The sequence below is a fragment of the Gavia stellata genome, chromosome 8 (genome assembly GCF_030936135.1).
Source record: "Gavia stellata isolate bGavSte3 chromosome 8, bGavSte3.hap2, whole genome shotgun sequence".
In the NCBI taxonomy this organism is placed as follows: domain Eukaryota; kingdom Metazoa; phylum Chordata; class Aves; order Gaviiformes; family Gaviidae; genus Gavia; species Gavia stellata.
Genome location: NC_082601.1, coordinates 13,987,514 through 14,007,217, shown reverse-complemented (window position 1 = coordinate 14,007,217; position 19,704 = coordinate 13,987,514). Strand labels below are relative to the sequence as shown.

The 19,704-nt window shown below is 38.9% G+C and overlaps 1 protein-coding gene across 8 annotated transcripts in view; it reads right to left on the bottom strand.

Moving 5' to 3' along the window:
* Positions 1-19,704, bottom strand: part of CLASP1 (cytoplasmic linker associated protein 1) — a 170,962-nt gene that overhangs the window by 42,132 nt on the left and 109,126 nt on the right. For 3 of the 8 annotated variants that reach the window (XM_059820074.1, XM_059820070.1, XM_059820071.1), the window contains 8 exons: positions 13,375-13,478; positions 10,859-10,882; positions 9,681-9,925; positions 5,986-6,049; positions 4,630-4,632; positions 4,230-4,393; positions 3,228-3,306; positions 2,090-2,233 (listed from right to left, as the gene is read on the bottom strand). In XM_059820074.1, the coding sequence (XP_059676057.1) occupies positions 2,090-2,233; positions 3,228-3,306; positions 4,230-4,393; positions 4,630-4,632; positions 5,986-6,049; positions 9,681-9,925; positions 10,859-10,882; positions 13,375-13,478 (827 nt within the window). Of the gene's footprint in view, positions 1-2,089; positions 2,234-3,227; positions 3,307-4,229; positions 4,394-4,629; positions 4,633-5,985; positions 6,050-9,680; positions 9,926-10,858; positions 10,883-13,374; positions 13,479-17,389; positions 17,453-19,704 lie in introns of all 8 variants that reach the window. The other 5 variants (XM_059820069.1, XM_059820068.1, XM_059820066.1 and 2 more) reach the window with 4 other exon arrangements.

Genomic DNA, 19,704 nt, shown 5'->3' with positions numbered 1-19,704 from the left:
CCCCCATAACCTCAACTGCTGTCTCCATTTTTAGGTTGTGACAATGTTTACAATGCATGGTCTGCTCCGCACTTAGTAAACCTCAGATCTTGAAGGCCACCATAATACCTTCCCATGAGGGCAGAATCTTCTGATGCTTAAATGAATCAGGTTATAGCCTCCAAAAAAGGAGGACAATTTTTTAATTGTGTTCTTCAGAACATTTCACCTGTCTGGGTTGGCCCTTGACAATCCAGTTCGCTACTGCATAATGAATTTATTAGTCTGTTAACTACAGTCCTGATGGAGATAATGGCCAATGGTTGCTTATAAATCCTTCACTGCAGTGTTTATTCTAAAGCCTGTGGTTTGTACTATGTTCTTAATAAAAATCACAGTACAACAACGGTATGATGAAATAAATATCACCTGGGCATTCATTTTTAGTAGCCTAAGTTAGCTTAACTGCGTAATAATTTATTTGAAAGCTACGGGCATCAGAGGCAAATCCAAGTCACATGCAGGTTTAATAAAAAGAATTTTGATTCTTATCAGCCCCCAAAGCACTTGCCCAGGTACTGCTCAGGTGGAGTTTGCTGGATGTTTTGCCAGAGCTTTGCAAGTCTTTGAAACAGACAGAAGGACGGACACCACACTGAACACCCGCTCCCCACATCCCACAGCTTCACAGCAAACAGCCAATTTTTTCAGCTGCTGCAGATAGTCTTCACTCAATTTTGCGTGGAGCAATGATGACCCCTAATGGTGGAATATTTCTTCTGCTGAGCAATATGCAGAGATTTTGCTTTTTGATGTATGTTTCTACTTAAATTAATCACAACGCCACTCTCACAGACCATCAGCAGAGTAAACTGCTTGAGGTTTACTTGAACTGTAACAGAGAAGCAGCTTCTTTGCCTGTTTAGTTCTTTCTGACTTTGTACATGGAAGCATCAAAATGGAAATGCATATTCCAGATCTAAGTCCAGGATTTAGTCACCCTTTTTTTCTGAGGCAGACTATCTTGCAAAAGCAGATTTCAGTCACACCGGTGTGAGTAATCCCTGCAGAAAGTCTTCAGAGAAGAGGATGAGACATTTTTCTCCGGATCCAAACAGCTGTATGCCAGAAAGCAAACAGCATGCACCCAAAAAACTTCTTTGAAGCCTTGTGTCAGCTATCAGATAATGCTGCAGTTGCAGCACCTTTGATACCCAGTGATCTTTTCATCAGAATCAAATAATCACTAACAACAAAAATAATTTTCTTATTTCCAAAGTTATAAAATAATGTTATTCTAGTATTAATGCAACATTTTAAATGCCTGTAGAGCATAAAAATCATACAATTTTTACATTCTGAAATGCTTGAAGTTTTTGTTGTTTTTTTTTTTTTTAAATCCAAGAACATCTCAAAGCCTTTAACTCCTACTGGAATCGATTTCTACATTTGGGCTGGGAAGAGAAGGTAATTTTAAATTGTGTTACAGATGCCAGGTACATAAAACTACGTCTCACTTCCCTCTTGGGATAGATGAGTATCACTATCCGCCCATTTTAGCTTGCCTGACACTTGCATCTACAGCAAGATAAAGAACAAGGTAACTGTATTATCCAGGCGTGACCTAAATGTGTCAATTTTTTCCAGGTTGAGATAAACACACAGCTCGTAGAAGAGAAGAGTTGAGAGCCCCTGCCAGCTTAGTGATTTGTTTACTTTCTTTTAACAATATTATAATACAGAAGATGTGCTAGATTTTGTTCGAGTCTACAAAGCACAGAGCCTTCACCTAAATAAACAAAAACCTAGAGATATTTCCAGACTGCTCAAGAAAAAACACATTTTCAAACTATGATCTCTTTTTGCACGATAACAGTCACACAGCTAAGTACCTACTAGAAAAAAAAATATATATGAAGACAAGCTTCAGAAATGTGTCTTTAGTGAATTGGCAATTTGGTTTGGACAGTAAGGTATGTAAAATCCATTTTTTAATTAGAATTTAACCACTGAATTTTTCATTACTTTTATGAACATTGTTTGTTGGGTTTTGGGGTTGTTTTTTTTTAAGAACAATAATTACTGCAAATACGTCATCATTCTGGCTTACCTTTCTCACGTCTGAGCTCTTTGGTTCTGTTGTCCAAGTTATAATTCTAGATACAGCAAGTCTTGTCTCACTGGAGTTCACAAAGTCTGTTGGATCCATCTGTCTTGCCAAGGACTCAATATACTTCAGGATAGCAACTTTCACCTGAGAAGTGAAAAGGGATTTGTCAATCTCACTAGCTGGCAAAGATGGATTTATCCCATAATAAACAGATACCACTACAGATTGACAAGACCTATGTAACATGGGGAAAAAAATATCCCTGTGACATATCTCTATGTCATGTTTCGAAAATCAAGAGCAACTTTCTACACAGGATAAATTTTGTGTAGGAAGAGTCTGGAATGGTGTATCAGAACTGGCTTGAAATACATATGTCTGCCTGTGCGTTTGCATAAGCAAATCAGTACTACACCACGCTATTTCCACCAGTGGTTATTGTTCCAGATGCCAAACCATAGCTTTTGGTCTCAAACCAAATGCCTGATGCTGGAGTCTCACAAGATCCAAAATCTGGAAGACTGAAGAAAGAACACTTGAGTCATTTGGCATCCTGTATATTCTTGCCTCTGAAAGATAAGTGTGTATGACTTCCAGAGTTTACAGTGTTCCTATAACCTTGAAACAGCCACCTCCTGAAAAACAGTATGCACAACAGTATCCCTTTGGGAGGATTCAGTAATGGAAAGATCTGATTTTTTTTTTACTCTCCAAACCCTACACATGCTATGTCTGATCTGTGTAACAAGTGTTTGTTAAGGTGTGCCTAGGGTCCCAACTTCCCAGCTGTTCAGATGGGGTCTGGTCCCTTCTGTCCTGCACAGCCAGATTTTCTTCCCACCAAGACCAGGGTGAAGAGGAATTTTCCATGTCTAAACTTTACTCTAATATGTTCCAGTGTACTTAAAGCCCAAATCTTACTGATTTGTGATGAGTCATAGGGCCCTATTTTAAAGATACTTAGATTTATTAAAATGGCAAATGAGAAAGTTAATCAAAGCTGCTGATATCACTTCTATATCATGCAGGTACTTACAGTTAGTTATCTTATCATGAGTTCTATGCTTTACGGCACGCCTGACACAGCAACCTAAGACAACCATGTTGACGCTTTAGTGAAAAGACTTTTGATACTGACCTTCAGGTTTGGTGTTTGGGTCTGATCTACAATAAATCTCATCAAAATGTTAAATTGTTGATCAAATGGAAAAGAATCCCTGTCCAAAGAAAACAAAGGCAAAAACGTAATGCAACATAAATTTTCAGGACTAAATTAACTCAATATATTAAAGCTTACATGACAGATTTCAACACCTATCACGCTTTTCTTCTTAACTTTAACATCAACCAGAGAAACTCGAAGGCTAAGGATTAGCTGATTATTGATTTAATACTGGAGAAAACTGCTAAATCAACACCTTTATACACTGTTACTCTATCTGCTCTCTGTACACTTATCCCGCTTCTGGCACATCTGTCCATTCCTTCTTAATTTCAGGCTGTGCTTTGTTCCCTTATCTCTAGTCACAGCCTGGTTTAGCTTGTCCTCAGAGATCATACCTGGTTTTGATTTCTCTCCTCTTTTTCCCTCCTCTATCCTATTTTCTCCTGGATTACTACTACTTCTTTCTTAATTATTCTATTTCCAGGATGAGCTGAATGTTATAGTAACAGTGTTCTGTGCTGGACATTCTTAGAAAAGGACACAGACTACAGAATTTGTGTGCACATTGCAGTAGCATTCAAGGTCTTATCCTGACATTACCATTATTTGCTGTTTGAACAACATGAAAAGATGCTCTGAACTTTGTGGTAAAGCACCATTCATATTCTGAATTTTTCCATCATCAAAAAGAAAATTGGTATCAAAGCACATGCACACCAAAAAAACCAAATTAAAAAATTAATCAGTTACACATTCTAAATGTTATTCTTTAAAGTTATCTACTTAGAAAAGAGACAGGCCTTTTTAATTCAATGCTTGAAATATTGTGACACAACTTTGTTCTCCTTTATTCTGATATTCATCAAGATTGAGCCCTCAAAATATACGGCACTGCTGGGTTTCTAAAATGTTCATCAGATGCCTTCCTGTAATCTTGCAAAAACCTCCATAACACTTGCCATCTGAGTACTCTACCTGGTGACATCCAGAGCTTTTTGAACTTTCGCCTGCACAGACCCCAGCAAATCTGCTCCCATTTTCTTTAGCAGCTGGGTCAGGAGAACAAAAAGCCAGTCCTGCAAGTCATCTTTATGAATGATGATGAAATCAACCAGGGTTTCCAGAAACATGCTGAAGACCTATAAACAAAACAAGTGTCACAAAGAGAAATACCATGCTTTAAATAAAAATAATCAAAGGGGAGGGGTTTACAATCTGAGTTTCAAGATGATTTGGTTACAGACAGTCTCATGAATGAATGATTTTAGTGACTACATTGTTCTGAAAAAGAACAAACCAGACAAGACACATCTAAAATGTGTCGTATTAAAATACCACATGAAACGAATGAAGGAAGGGGGTAGAATACACTTACTCTCTGTTGTGAATTCCACGGCAAAGCAGGCCATGCAACAAAACAAACCACTCATTAGCACACATAGTGATCAAGGCTGGTTGTTCAGATGCAGTTTGTCAACAGATAAAAGATGCATTCATTGAAAGTTTACATTTTCTTAAAACACAATCTCTTCTCAGCAGAGTTACTTAAAACATTATATACCTTGGATCAGATCCCGTGTCCTCACTCATGGAAGTAACATATGTTTATACATAACAAAGTCTACTTATGTTTGACACCACAACTAATGAGTTTGCAGCAATAATTCTATAAAAGCAGTGCAGATGACATATCGCCACTGCCACAGAGGACACACTTGAGTCCAGTGTGCAGTAAACCCTCACCTTACTCAGAAGTTGGAAATATTTTGCGAACAAGTAGCTACACCTTCACCCTTTCCACACACACACTGAACCTTTGAGAGCCAAAACATTAAGACTTCACAGGCAGGAACTTCTACACTCGGTGAGGCCTGTGGGACAGCCGGTCCAGACTATAATTACGGCCAAAAACGCACACTTCAAGCAAGACCTGTGCAGGCAACTATGCCTGCCCAGGGGATTTTCATCTGACAAACGTTTATTTAAACTGGTTTACCAAGTGGTCTGAAATACAAATATTTACACAACTTATTCTTTCTCAAACTGTATTTAACCCAAGAGCAGATGTTTTTACCCAGCCATTACTGGTTCCCCCTAACCAGCAAACCTCCTCAAGAAAGGGCATGAAACTCCCTTTTCCCCTCTCCCTGCTCCCACTTACCTGTCAACAGAAGACCACTGGGTCTGAATGTGCCTGTGGGCCCAACCTCCTCATTCCCTAGTTTGCTTCTTTGTAAGAGATGTCTGTAAATTTATGCCACGGCCTTTAACTTCGAAGGTCAGTATTATAAAGAAGGCAAAGTGGCTATATTAAAGACTTTATTTATGAGATCCAGAACAGTAGCCTGGTGAGACTCCACACTGCTCCCAGGTGTACACAATACACAAACCCCAGTGGACCATGTTGCTGAACTACAGCTTGTTACCCTTCACGGACCTCCAAGACACTCCCTAGAGAAATACAGATAAAACTGAACCTCACGCTCCAGGAGCTGACATCTGAAAGGCATTAGGTTGCTCCTTGGGAAGCACGGAGTAACCAGTTCCTAGCAACATAAGACAGACTGAGACACATCTCTTCATTGTAAAACAGATTAAAAAAAAAAAAAATCAAGATTTATAAATGCCAGTTTCCCCTGGTAGATGGTAGAAATACAAAGCATTCAGCTTGGAACAGTGTCAAATTGCACACATAGTAATGTAAGAGCAAGCCAAGTCTTCGTGATCTTACCTTGCTGTGAGGGTCAGCAAACATGCGAGTAAATATTTCACACAGCCTTTTTAACTCAACTCGGCTAAAATACATAAATGAAACATGATATTAATGCTAAAGTTCAGTTGCAGCAACAAAGCTAATAAATATTAACAGCTGAAAGATCTAACTGCCTTCATTTAAATGGTACTTAAGTCACACTTCTGAAAACTCTGTTTCTAGGCAAAGTCTTAACTGGCATTCTAGTTTAACTGCTGGGATCACCAGCATTATATTAAGAAATCTCATAAACTTTTTTTTAAATTGTAAGCCAGAGACTTGTATTTTCTGCTGCTTCTATTTTCTTCTATATTCTGGATTGCAGAACACAACTTGAAACGTGCACATTTGGGAGATATTTACTTTCTGCCTCCATCAAGGTACCTGACTCACTGAAACACGGGTCTTTTGCAGCCCTGGAATAGGTTTCTCAAGTCTCCTTTGTGTCAGGGAATTCAAATTTTCAAGCAAAATCAGAAGTTTCATACTGTTTGCGTATATACTAGTCAAATATTTTGGTCTAAATTCTCAGTTACTTCAGTAAAATCAGTCTAGAATTATATAGTATTAACAGATACCAGAACTGACTCCAAAGTATGAGAGCAGGCACATTGAGGAGACAAATACATAGAAATGGAAGACAGATTAACTAGTGGGCAACCTAGTAAGTCAGAAGATAATTAAATCAAGGTACAATCTAAGTTCCTATTAGTAAGAGATTATTAGGTGCTCAGTAATGCTGTTTTTATGCCAGGGGAAAAAAGAATGATATATGGATCCCTTTCATAAGGTATTGAGTTTGAGTCAGATGTAGAACTGCTTGGTGCCAAAGCTTGTATTTGCAACGTATTGAAAATACAAGTCTTAGTTTTCCTGCAAAGCAAACTGCCAAAGAATGCAGAAGCTTTGCTTGTTTACTGTGCAAACAAAAACAGAGCAAGACAGTTACAAAAACAGAACAAGACAGTTAGGTAACATTTCCTGCATACTATGGATGCGATTAGGTATTTTTCACAATTACTATGTAATTAGAACAACTAGTGAAATGCACATCGATTGCTCAGAGAACAGCCGTTCAGATCTTGACTACAGGTACCCTCTTTCCAGAAAGACATTAATTCTACAATCCACCAACACATCTCCCTCTCTCTCAAAGTAAGCTTCAAAGAACTTCAAAGGCCAGAATATGCTAGCAGTCTGCAATTATTTTATGTTACCTTGTTTATAAGTAACATGGGACTTTTTTTTAAATAAACCTATGCATGAAAAGCTGATCAAATTTTAAAAAGGCACAAAAACAATAGTCTTAAGAATTTAATGTAGAGGAAAAAGTCTTCATAACGATGCCACAGCAAGCTGTCAGCTTCATTCAGGATGAGACTGCACAGTCTCAAAACAGCTACTCTAAACGCTCTCCTAACTTCATGCAGATTGCAGCTCTCCGAATGAACTCCTAATTATTACTCTAAGGGATTTTCTTTCTGGACAAAGGTTACATGAAGACAGCAAGTATAAGTATGTCTCTTTCCAAAAGCTTATGGACCTGAGGTAACAATGCAAGTACTAAATTGAAACAAGCAGTGGAAGAACGTTTCCTTAAGGGACTTGTTGGTCTTGTTTTACTTAGAAGACTTTATGGGGAGCCCTTAGAGAACTAGACCACATGAAGCTGTATGAAACAAAGAGGATAGGTAAGTGCCATACCACTTTGCATACACAATTACTGGATATGCAAATCCCAGCTTATATAGGATCAACCATCTTTCAGTTCAGAGTACTAAAGAAAACTAGCCACATCACTGCCTTTTATTAAACATGTTGTACCACAACCAAAGATATCAGGTTTAATTGGAAGACAGACAGACTTGCTCCTTGGACTAATAACCTTGATGATGTTCTGCAAGATGCCGTGGGAACAAACAAGATGATAAAATCTTATCATTAGAACAGGCACCAGATCAACCCTGAACCAAGGAGGGAGCAGACCAAAAGCAAACCAAAAGGAAATATAATCTAGAGAACTAAATCCAGTATCAAATTAAAAAAATAACTCTGCAGAGGTGTAGTTTCTGGGACAGGTTTATAAACTATTCAGGATCAAAGCTAAGTAAACATGCTAGCCTGAGGGACTAGTGACAGCAGTACAGTTTGAAAACTGCAACCAGCAGGATTGAAAACCATAGTTGAATTCTACTGGCATTTCTGCCAAGAGCTACTAATGTGGATAAATAGCCCATCACCCAACCTTCTCAGCATTTCCTCCCTTGAACTATCCTCAACAGCACTCAAAACCTTGGTTATAATCCTCACGCACCTTTGCGGCAAAATCAAAGTCTCACTCAACTTTTTCATGCAAGTATATGCGGTGCCAGAGTCTTTCCAGACAGTTCGTTACAACAAAGAAAGAGAAGAAAAGACAGCATACGTGTGGGAATTATCTTTTAAACGACTTGTAAATAGACCACATCAAAAAGCATCTCCGATCTAGAAACTCTTAACTACCCATATTAAAAAAAACTGTAGCACTTCTCTCTTAAGGACTGCATCACATCATGTGAAGTGCTAGAATATTTTTATGATGGCAAGAGAGTAACCCTTGCAGGCCTGCTCTCAGTACATTTTCATTCAGTCTGTTAACATGAACCATCACATATTTTCAGCCAGCGAAGGCCTTTTAAAATGGAAACAATTGCACAAATAGAAGTAGTTAGGCTATAAACCATACAACACTTATAAACTTGGTTATAATTTAAGTACATAATATTCATAGCAGGAAAATAAAAACTTCACAGCTATTTGTGAATGTTATCTTCAAAGGAGCCAAAAGATAAACAGCTTATTTCCAAATACTTTCACCATAAACTAAGGGTGAAAAGCCTGAGAGCCAGTTGTCTTTTGATAACATGACCCGCGGCCACAGGAAGTTTCCACATGACTACTGGGTAATTCTAGGGTCTGTTTTCATGTGTGACATGCCAAAGGTGTTTGAAGGGTTTATTTGGCTTTCAACAAGGGAAAAAGGTCTGCCTTTCCTACCATAAGCGAAGTTTCAGAGCTGCTAAACCTGCTTCATTGCCTTAAGAAACTTCCCTCTACATTCTAAACTACACCATTTATAGGAGACTCAAGTTTCTGATATAAGATTTTAAGAGTTACAAACAATATCTATAATTATACCTAACACAGCCTTCATAAAGAGTCAAAGTACACCCAACATATTGAGAGCATTGTCTGATCTCACCTTTGAAACACACACACACCCCCTAAGTCATTTTAGAATAAGTGCAGTGAGTGTTTGCTTCACCAACTAAGTTGCTAGGGAAAAAAATATTGAAGGTTCAAACAGACTTATGTAAAAATGGTGCATTTACATTACCATCATTGTGCTGCAACAAGCACCTACCACTGGAGGTCTTCACAAGACAGAGGAAGGGCTAAGAGAAAATAGCATGCTTATCCGAGTCCTTTCTACTTAACTGCTACAAATTTAACACAAATTATACCGATGACATAGAAGAATTTTTTCCAAAAGTAATTAGAATCCCACATTGTGGAGACAAAGCCTTCACAGCTGTGGAAGATACTATCTGTCTACATAAGGCAGGTACATACTACTTGACTTCTGACTATAGCCATCTCATGAATGACCGACACTATAAAACTATCAAGATCACCTCAGTGTCCGCTGGCTTTTCAGTAAGTTCTGAAGACCTATGAGGCCCTCTTTCCTTTCAGACCAGTTGGAGCTGGCACAGTGGTTCAGGACTTCGGCCACATCTTCAGTCTGTCGCAGGTAGTGTGGAATGCCCCCATTCCTGGAACCATAGGAGCGCTCCGAGCAAGCGCTAGATGCATCACTGTTAGCATCGTCATCAGAGTACATCCCATAGGGTTCATATCTTCTTCTCACTGGCTTTTTCTGGAAAAGGGGAAACTCAGACTTAATAAATTATATATAGTTACATCAATACCAAAAGAAAAACATTCTATCCATAATCACTATAAGGAAGACTAATGCTATGGTTATAGTGACGTATGTGTTTAAAGACGTCACCAAGTACTGCCTGCTTACCTCTCACAGTAGAGCAAGACAGATCCTATTGATTTCAATGAGAATATTCGAGCGACTAAGGGGAGCAGGGCCTGCCTTCCCCAGCGTGAAAGTGAAATACTTATGCCCAGTGGAATTTGCTATTAGTAATGAAATCATATGTTGTTTTATTGTCAATAATGGTCAGTTCCACTATTACAGATTCTATGATGATACAACCTCTACTTCAAGGGAAAAAAAAAAGATAAGGAAGAAAGAGCTGAAGGAATCTGTGCTAGCATGCACAGTCACTTTGACATTGATAATGAAGTGACTCTAGAAATGCACTGGGATAGAGGAGATGACAATTTCTCTGTTAGTTTGGGCTAGGATTTTTCCAGAGGCTCCTAAGGGAGATGAGTACTCAAATCCCACTCATTTCCATAGCATGGCATAGGAGGACCTAATTCCATTAGGTACATCTTTGACAACCTCGATATTAGAAGGGATATTAGAATAATTATGGTAGCAAAACAAATTGCATACTATACTGCAAAACAAACTCTTAAATGAAACTAAACAGAACAGGATTGATAAGACAATGTATCAGAAAAAGATCGCCTATATTCTAAAGCATTTGCTACGGAATTCCTTCCAGTGTCCAGTCCTGCAGTTCTTGGACTCGTGAAGCCAGCAGTTTTGCTTCCACTAGGACTGCAGGATTGAAGCATAGAAATTAACTCAAGTGCAGTATCGTGGGCGTCAGCAACAGGGTGGGGAAAGTTGGAAAGTAGAAATAAAAAGTCAAGAAAGCACTAGTACCTTGCTCCTGGAGTCTCCTAACAGCTGTAGGCAGGAAAATATTGAAGGGTGGGAAAAAGCATAGAGAATTATGTCAGAAGCTTATGTAGGGTTTGGTTTTGCAACAAAAACGTATAGCAAATGTGTCTTAGCAAATTAAAAAAAATACAGTTTATGCAAAATAAAAGTGGGTATAATAACGCCTAGCTTTATCTCCTAACTGCTGCACTACTCATATACCCTACCACGCTCATTAGAAAGCTTGGAAGTGAGATTATCTGTTAATAAGGTTTTTGATGACAGATCTATATACAGCACCTCTTTGCTTATTTTTCAGAAACACTGCTCTGGAAGATAGTTTTTGGTAGTGATTTATTTCCCCACACATTATCAGTAGCATTTGATTTTAGAGTCTTGGAAAGAAATTCTCATGTCAGGAAACCACTATCTACAGTACAGCACATTTAATCAACTTCACTTAACCAAGTTCTCTTTCAACTCGCAGTTCTTACACCACACTTTTTGAAGCTTAGCTTCCTTTAAGACACCCTGGCTGGCACCCCTGGCTTAAAGGCCTTACTTAACACCAAAGTTTCCATCACCCTTTGAGCTCTTCTGACAGATCTGAGCACTGATTCCCAGTATAGACACTGTTGGTTTAGGCCAAGTCCAGCTCTCTGACAGAAGCAGTGGATCCAACAGGAATTGTACGCATGGAGCAGAGGTCCCAAAATGACTGACCCACTCTGTTTTGTTTAAACTGAGTATTTGGCTGAAGCCATCTTTGGAGAAGTTCTTTTCATTTCCTACTACAGAGAAAAGAATACACATCCAGAAACAAGGCTACTGGGTAAAAGCTGGCATCACACTATTCTCTCTCAAAAGGAACCTGAACCGAGTTTCTAAATTGTCTGTTGTCAGAAGACAACCAAGAAAAAGAACAAATTGGTGTGGTGGGAAAGAAGGGGACAAGATGATCATGTTGCATCCCCTAAAGTCATCCAAATTCAGATTGATCAACACAGGTAGTAGCACTACTTAGTCTCCAGCTACACTTATGGATTTCCCTTTTAAGTGTTCAACTCTGTAATATTGGAATGCTAAAATCTTAGAGTGGATTATTTAAAACAGAGCTCCATAAGTTTAGCTGAAGATTAAGTCACATCCAAAGACATCTCAGTGATCACAGTGGTGTTTCAATTCACTGCTAACCTCTCCTTAAGAAACCCTTATTCAGCAACTGCTCACGTTCAGGGATACAGTATGATTTCATTTATACAGGCAAACCATCACCTATAATTATGCCCTGAACTGCTCTAGTGGCAAATCTGTGAGCACAAACTACCTCACAAGCTGTTGTATTTGATAATGAAAATGCCCACTAAGGATTCAGCCCACTAAATGCAACAGTGCCATCTATTATATACTGTCCTACCTTTATATTGTTCACAAGTACTTTTATTTTTTAGGGAAAGGTAGATTTTGTAAAAAAAAAATACATTTCTCTAGGTGTACTCTAATAATCTAGAAATGGACGTGACATGAGCTGGGTAACAATCAGATACAAAAAGGAAAACTACGTTAGCCATCCTCAGGGAAAGTGAACTAGGAAATGGAGAAAGGACATCTCAAACTCTGGGGACGTGGTTCATTCTCAGTAAAGAGAGATCTGAGATACCTGCCTCAGATATATCAGGAAATCCTCCCCTCAGCTGAGGTCTAGAGCTGGAGAAGACCGAAGGTACACTGGTACTCACGTAATGGTGTAGAATAATTGCTCCTGCCTCTACACAGCCTGTCTCCCCCAAAACCCCACAGTAAATCCAAAGGCTTATCTTAACACTTGTTTTCTGAAGAGCAGAAGACTCTTTCTGGGTTCTACCCGAGAGGTATTATAGCACAGTAAGAGTATACAAGACAATAACATTTCAAAAAGCGACAATAAATTTACTTAGAAATGCACTGAATATTTAGAAAGTACGAGGAGCACTCTACACATACACTTCAATTTAACTGCATGAGATGGTACCGATTACAGACAAGCCAAGTTATGAGCTGATCTGAGTATGTAGCCAGGTGCAATAACAGAGTGGAAACTTGTGAAATTCTCAGTTCTTGTTGAAACCTGATCAGGAATCGACACTAACAGAGAACACACTGTTTTTCTGACAAAATCTTCATGCAGGTTAAGAGGACTGATGGAAATCCCTGACCCCGTGGGTGCCGAGCACCCCCACAGTGCTGCATTCATCCTCTAACAGCTAAATGAAAGGCAAACAGCTGATTCAACCCATCCTGCAGCACTAGCACCAAGCCACAGCAGTCTGTTTGATAACACCTATGGAGAACTAACACAGAATAAGGAAATAAATATTGCTGCCGACATACCCAAACACAAAACAGAAACAGGTAACTAACTCTACAGCATCAGACACTGGCACAATCAGAACAAAGCTGTTTAGAAAGAGGAGAACGTACGTACAGGTAACTTTAAGCCACTTTCCGGTGTCGGAAGCATTTTGTATTTTTCCTCTTACCAGTGCATCGGCCACAGCAGCCTCCAGATCTGTGCTTGTGCTCAGGACTCGCATGGCATTCACAGAAGCAGGCATCCTGCCTGGCTGTCCGAGTCCAAACCGGTCTGCACAAAAGACAACATTGAAAGGGATTGTTAAATGAATTCACATTCACTTGGAATCCTAATCAGGTGCCCGAGCAGCTCTCCCCAAAAGCTCTGGGAACTCGCAGTGCTTTTCCATTAAACACTCTTTTATCCACAGCTCTAGAGAGTTTGCCATTAGAGTAAGAAATAAACTATTGTTTGTTGGGCCCCAGAGACAAATTTGGATCCTCTGGCAACTTTTTTTTTTTTTTTTTAAGCTGGGAAGCAGGGTATCTATTTTGTGTTTCCTTTTACACAGGAGTTGTTTCAAGGTTTTATTTTAATGTCAGAGGCAGACATGCTGGTCCCAATCTGGCACTCTCAGAAATCAAGAGAAAGCTTCTCATTAACTTCAGAGACAGGATCGTGCCCAGTGTCAGAACTTGTTAATACCCAAGCACTTATCCATCCTACAGCTTTTTCTCAGGCAAGGATGCGAGACTAGCAGCACCAGATTAGCCTATTTTATGCCTCAAGGCTTGACTAACCAGTAGAATATGCCCCTACGCCCCACAGTATAAAAATAAGGTTTATTATTTGCCTGTGAAGTGACTCCAATTTTTGTTTCATTACTATTCTTGAGAAGCAGTTTAAATGCCATTTAAAAGCTCTATGATATATCAAAAATTATTTCTTTGATCAAATATCATCTTTCTCCCTTTGAATTTGATGGCAAAGCTCTCAATGGCATCCAAAACAACAGGATTGAGTCCAAAATACCATTTACACTCCTAATACTAATTAGTTTACTTTATCATTTGCCCAGTCTACTAAAAAAGTTACTGAAATTAGTTTCTTTGGGCAAAGGCCAAATTCAGAAAGCCATGCTAGCAGGGATATGACAGAATCAGTGACTTGAGTATCAGAGGCCAGGCTCTGGCAGCACAGTCCTTCTAGACAGAGGTAGATCAGATACCATATTACTGGGATCCTGGCTCTGGTCTATAAGCAGTAAGAGATTGGTTTTGGCATTCCAAGTTTCTGTTTCCATGTGGGTGTGTCTCTTCTCAAGAAAGACCGGGCACACCCCTCCTGGAATATAATTTACACCTCTGTCCCCTGCACACACACATGCCAATAAGAGTTTTGCCAGCAAATTCGGTGGTGCACGAATCAAGCTGCATGAACCCATTTAATAGACCTTCAGCCGACCTGCACTGGAGGCAGTCATCAAGCAGCAAGAGAGAAGGATCAAGTCACACAGGTCTTATTATTTCATCTATATTTAATTTAATGAAGGAAAAATACTGTTTATCAAAATGCGTAACTATACCGTGGATTTCCACAAAACTGAGGTCAAACGTGACATTCAGCAGCTTACTGTATCGTTTTGGAAAAACACTGCGCTTATCACAAAACTTCATTGCTTTCTTTAAAAATCTACTGCACTGAAATATCTTTTAAGGAATTGGCTCGCACTGACATACGTAATTTAAATCAGAGACTGAAGTTTGCTAGTTTGCTGTCCTAATTCCAAAGCTTTACTCAAGTGTGTCAGAGATTAAGCTGAGGGGAAATAGGGAAGATTTTTTTAAATCTGAAGTCTTTTGAGGAAAAAAAAACCCTGAAGACTAGTATTTATTTCAAATAGAAGTGTTGTCTATCAAGATCTACTGTTTCTCAGAGTTACATACCCAGACAAGACATTTCTGATTTACAACAAAAGCACATTTTCTACAAAACACATTACAAGGGAAAAAAATAAACAAACTTCTTAGAACTACTGCCAAAAAGTAATCAAATCATGACACTTCACAAAGAAATAAAAGTTGTATGTATTATTACTATCCCCTTTTTTAATGCACTTGGGTTGAAGAATCATTTCAAATATTTAAGTGAAACAGTACTTCATCCCTAAAATGGAAAGATCTGTACACTCTTAATAGAAGCACAGAGAAGATGATAATGCATTAGGTCTGATTGAAACTAAAGTCATTACTACAGAGATATACACTACAAAGATGTACAGAAGACAAGTATCTTCCTAAGTGCAAATGGTATCTGGTACGTACGAGAGCTGTAAATGTTGAGACAAGTTCTGGACTCAGTTTTATATTTAAACCCAACTCAATGACATTACTCAAGTGTTACTGAGATCAGATTTTGGCTTTAACTTTTGAAATAACATTAGATTAAAAAATACCATTGTAATTTGTTTTCACATTAATTTAGTATTACATTAGAAAAGGGAAGATAGTTCAATTTTTTTTTTAAATGAAGAACAGAATGACAAAGTAATTCAGTTGTAGATAAGTTTAGATAACCAGCATAAAGAAATAAAACTGCGCTTTTTTAACAAATTAAGTACAGTGTGGCATGCTGACTTTTATCTGTCTCCACAGCTATTAGGAATTTTCTGAAATACTTCTTTCAGTGATCTTTAAATTCATAACACCCAAGTCACTCTGGGCTTCTCCCCAAGACACTGTTGCCATACCCAAGTGCAGAAGTTAGACCTTAGGAGAGACCTCGGCATATGTCTAGTGTGGGGCTGGGAACACATCTGGCTCCAGGAATAACCAGTACAAGCAAGCCCAGTGCTACTGGGCAAGAAATAGGCAGAGTATGCTCTGGCCACATTCCCTTGTCTCCCTGGCTAGATTCATTCAACCACCATTTTTGGCCCGATTTTGCCATTCTTAGGGAGATTTTGGCCTTCTTTAGGACACAGGTAACCATATACAATTTGATAATGCTTTGTACTAAACCACAGGAGCCAAGCGTGAAGTGACTACCGCAGAAAGTTGAATGCAAACAAAGCTTAAATCTGTGTTACGATTGAGGTTTGTTTTTTAAATCTTTTCAATTATTTTTGTTAAAGACAAATTCAGATTGTTACTTTGAAAAATGCCAAAGAGTCAAATCAGCTTGCATAATTTCTGTTGAGTAACCTGACAAGGGAAATGTTCTGAGAGTTTTAGGTAAGTGACAGCCATTTAACTAGACTTAAGAGAAACAGAGTATTTTTCACTCCCTACTTGAAGGGGGTTACTTAAATAACTTTCAGTATCACTAATTCCTTATGCAATTTTAGCCTCCAAGCAAACACCGAAGCCCTCATTCATCTTTGACATCATCGTTGTCCCCACAGCTAAGTTTCTATTGACCCAAAGCTAGCAGCCCTCATGCATTTCTTTTTAAGACTCCCAGTGAAATATGCTGATTCCAAAGGGAGTTACAGTTTCTCCGCAACTGCAAATCCAGCACAGGGGTGGGGAAGAAGCCACTGGAATCTGCAGATTTTTCTCATTATATGCAAGCATTAATCTCCTATCACAAAGCCCAGTGAAATTAAGGAAATAAGTTTTTCAACAACTTCCATGTACTTTGGACAAGGCCTTCAGAATTATATGAAGGATGGATCAGCACGTGTTATCCTCCAAAGTTAATTTTGAAAGCACATCAGGTGCTTAATTCTTGCTGCTCTTGTGTATTTTGGAGAGGATCCTGCAAAGCACTTTCATTAATAGAGACAGGAATCCAGAATATTTAGTAATAAATGGGATGAAACCCCCTGGAATCCAGTCCTGGGCATTGGGAATTGCTACACTGCTAAAGAGGAAATATAAACAGAAGTTGCAAGTACTCTGCACCAGTCAGGATTTAGCCCATGCTGCACAACTGATCCAATTTACAGGAGAATTGAGAAAGCCCTGGATCACCCTTTGTTTAAACACTGTTCTCGATGTTCCTAAAATACATAAAATTAAGAACAACCAATAAACGAAATTCGAAACAAAAAGGCACATTGAACAAAACTGAACAGAAAGCCCCACAGCGGTGAGAAGCACATGCCAAGTGCTGGCTGATGCACATGACGGCAAATGTTAAGATGGTGTAAAACAAGACTACGTATAAGAAGCAGATTCATGCAGTTAGCACTTGTTCACCTGACTGCCCAACAGAATCAGCAGTGGAGAGAGCACTAGTGGACCTGGAATGACGTCGAGAAGCTGCAAGTAGAAGGAATGGCAACACCCACAGGATTAACACACATTTAACCAGAGACAGAAAATGCCACAATCCAAAGGGGATGCATGTGAGCGCTACCAGTAAAGGTGTTTCATAGTGACAGGGAAATGACGCTGTGTATGAATGCATAACAGGTACAGTGCAAGCCCCACAGCGACGCCTCCATCTGTAGCTTCCCCCCCTCCGTTCCCCCATGACTAAACACGATGCATGACAAAACTCATTTGGAACAGTCTCAAACCCGGTGCAGTTCAGCAAAAAACCCCAGTGCACATCAGTCACGTTCCAGACCCACAGATCTGGAAGACGGCCATCATGAGAACGTGGAGCACATAATAACAGAACAGGATTTAGATGTGTCTGATCTAAACCCCGAAGTGAAGCCATGATGAATGGTGAGGAATTGTGCTTGCAGGTATTTTTCCACAACATTCTAGCCTATGCATAAAAAAAACCAACGTTAACAAAGAGAATGAGTAACCACAGAAAGAGTCATAGAAAGTAGAAAGAGTCATACAGGGAGGTCAGCCAACCACTGCATATAGGTCTTTGGGTTGGGTTTCTTTTCCAAGTAAACACACATATACACATATTGTAGCTGTTGCTACTACCAGAAGTCTCTTGCTTTTAACAAATTTTGCATACGTGTTTCTTAAATCTAAGTATGTACATGCACAGATAATCTGAATATGCACATCATATGCACCTATCTAGAATTACACCACATGTATACAAATTGTTAATAGCAACGGAGCACACAGACAGTAGCAGAAGAGCTGAAGCCAAATATAGCTCCCGCTTCAATTCCCAGTTGTCAGCAGCACATGAATCACAAAATGCCTTTGGAGAGGTTTTCAGTTCTTGGATTCAGCATAAAGGTGAGTTCTTTATGAAAGCAAAGGGAAAGCTGGTCCAGCCATTTCCAAGTTACGGAAATTTAGTTTTTTAAAGAGGATTTTCCTGTGTCTAGCAATGACATGCTCACCTAGCTCAAAGCAACTGACCCAAGAAACTGATTGCTCATTTGAGCAATTCATCACCACAGACTCATTGAAGGCCTTGTTGCTTTAACATCATTACTAGTACTGTCAAGAAACTGAAAAAATAAAGCAGAATCACCTTCCAGTACAAATAGGCGTTGTCAGTTATGCATATACGTATGCAGTAGAAAAATTCTAAGTCTTCAGTTTAAGGCAAAGCATTCATAAACACAAAAAATACTATTGTAAAATAGAAATCAGCAAAGTGAGAAAAATAAAATTTAAGTTTTTTCCCAGCTGTGAGAGCTTGACTAAAAGCTATACAGAATACACGATGTGGACTAACTATGGAGAACACACACATTTATTCAAGAGAACTATCCCACTGACACCGTAAGTAGCTCGTAAAACATTTGCAGGATCAGTGCAGGATTATGGACTGAACCTCACAATTAAGATTCTGAGCTCCCAAGCTATCTGCTGCGCCCCTGTGGATGTCACTGCAAGATGAAGGCCCATGAAGAAACAGGAATAACAATTAAAAAAACAAACAAAAAAACCCACATCTCTGCAAGGAGGCTGAGCGTAGAGTGACTCTTCACTGGTGTTTCCTAACTTAGGAAGCAAGACATTTGGTGCACAGACATGCATACCTGCACAGCACACCCAAAACAAAAGCAGAGCAATTTGCAAGGTCAGGATTGTCAGCATTCGTAATACCATTAAATGCAAGAATCCTGTTGCTTACCTATAGCTAGCTTAAGTATAATTCACTAATATACAAGTTAATATTTATAAGCAAAAATAGACCATGCACAGTAGGATTATTTTATCTTAGTATTGATGTAAAATTAACTGGGTTCTAGAAATACTGTAATAGAATCATATTGTTTTGGCTTAAGCTGACATACATAAATTTCTTTCAGATTAATTACACACTACATAATTAACAGGTTAATGAACATGTTCGAGCTTAAAGCATTTCCATGAAAACACAAGAAAAAAGACAATAGGATAACTACTATATTGGGTTACTATTATATTAATACTTCCTCCCCACCTCCCCTTAATGATTTTTATAACAATGTATTTCTAGAAACACAATAATCTTCAGGTATTTCAATATCATTAGTTACAATGAAATGACCCCCTCTCCACAATACAGTTTGTACAACCGGTGTAATAGACATCCGTAACTGAAATTTTATATTCAGTGTACGAGGCTGGCTCAGCGGTGGTGGTGGCGGTGTACC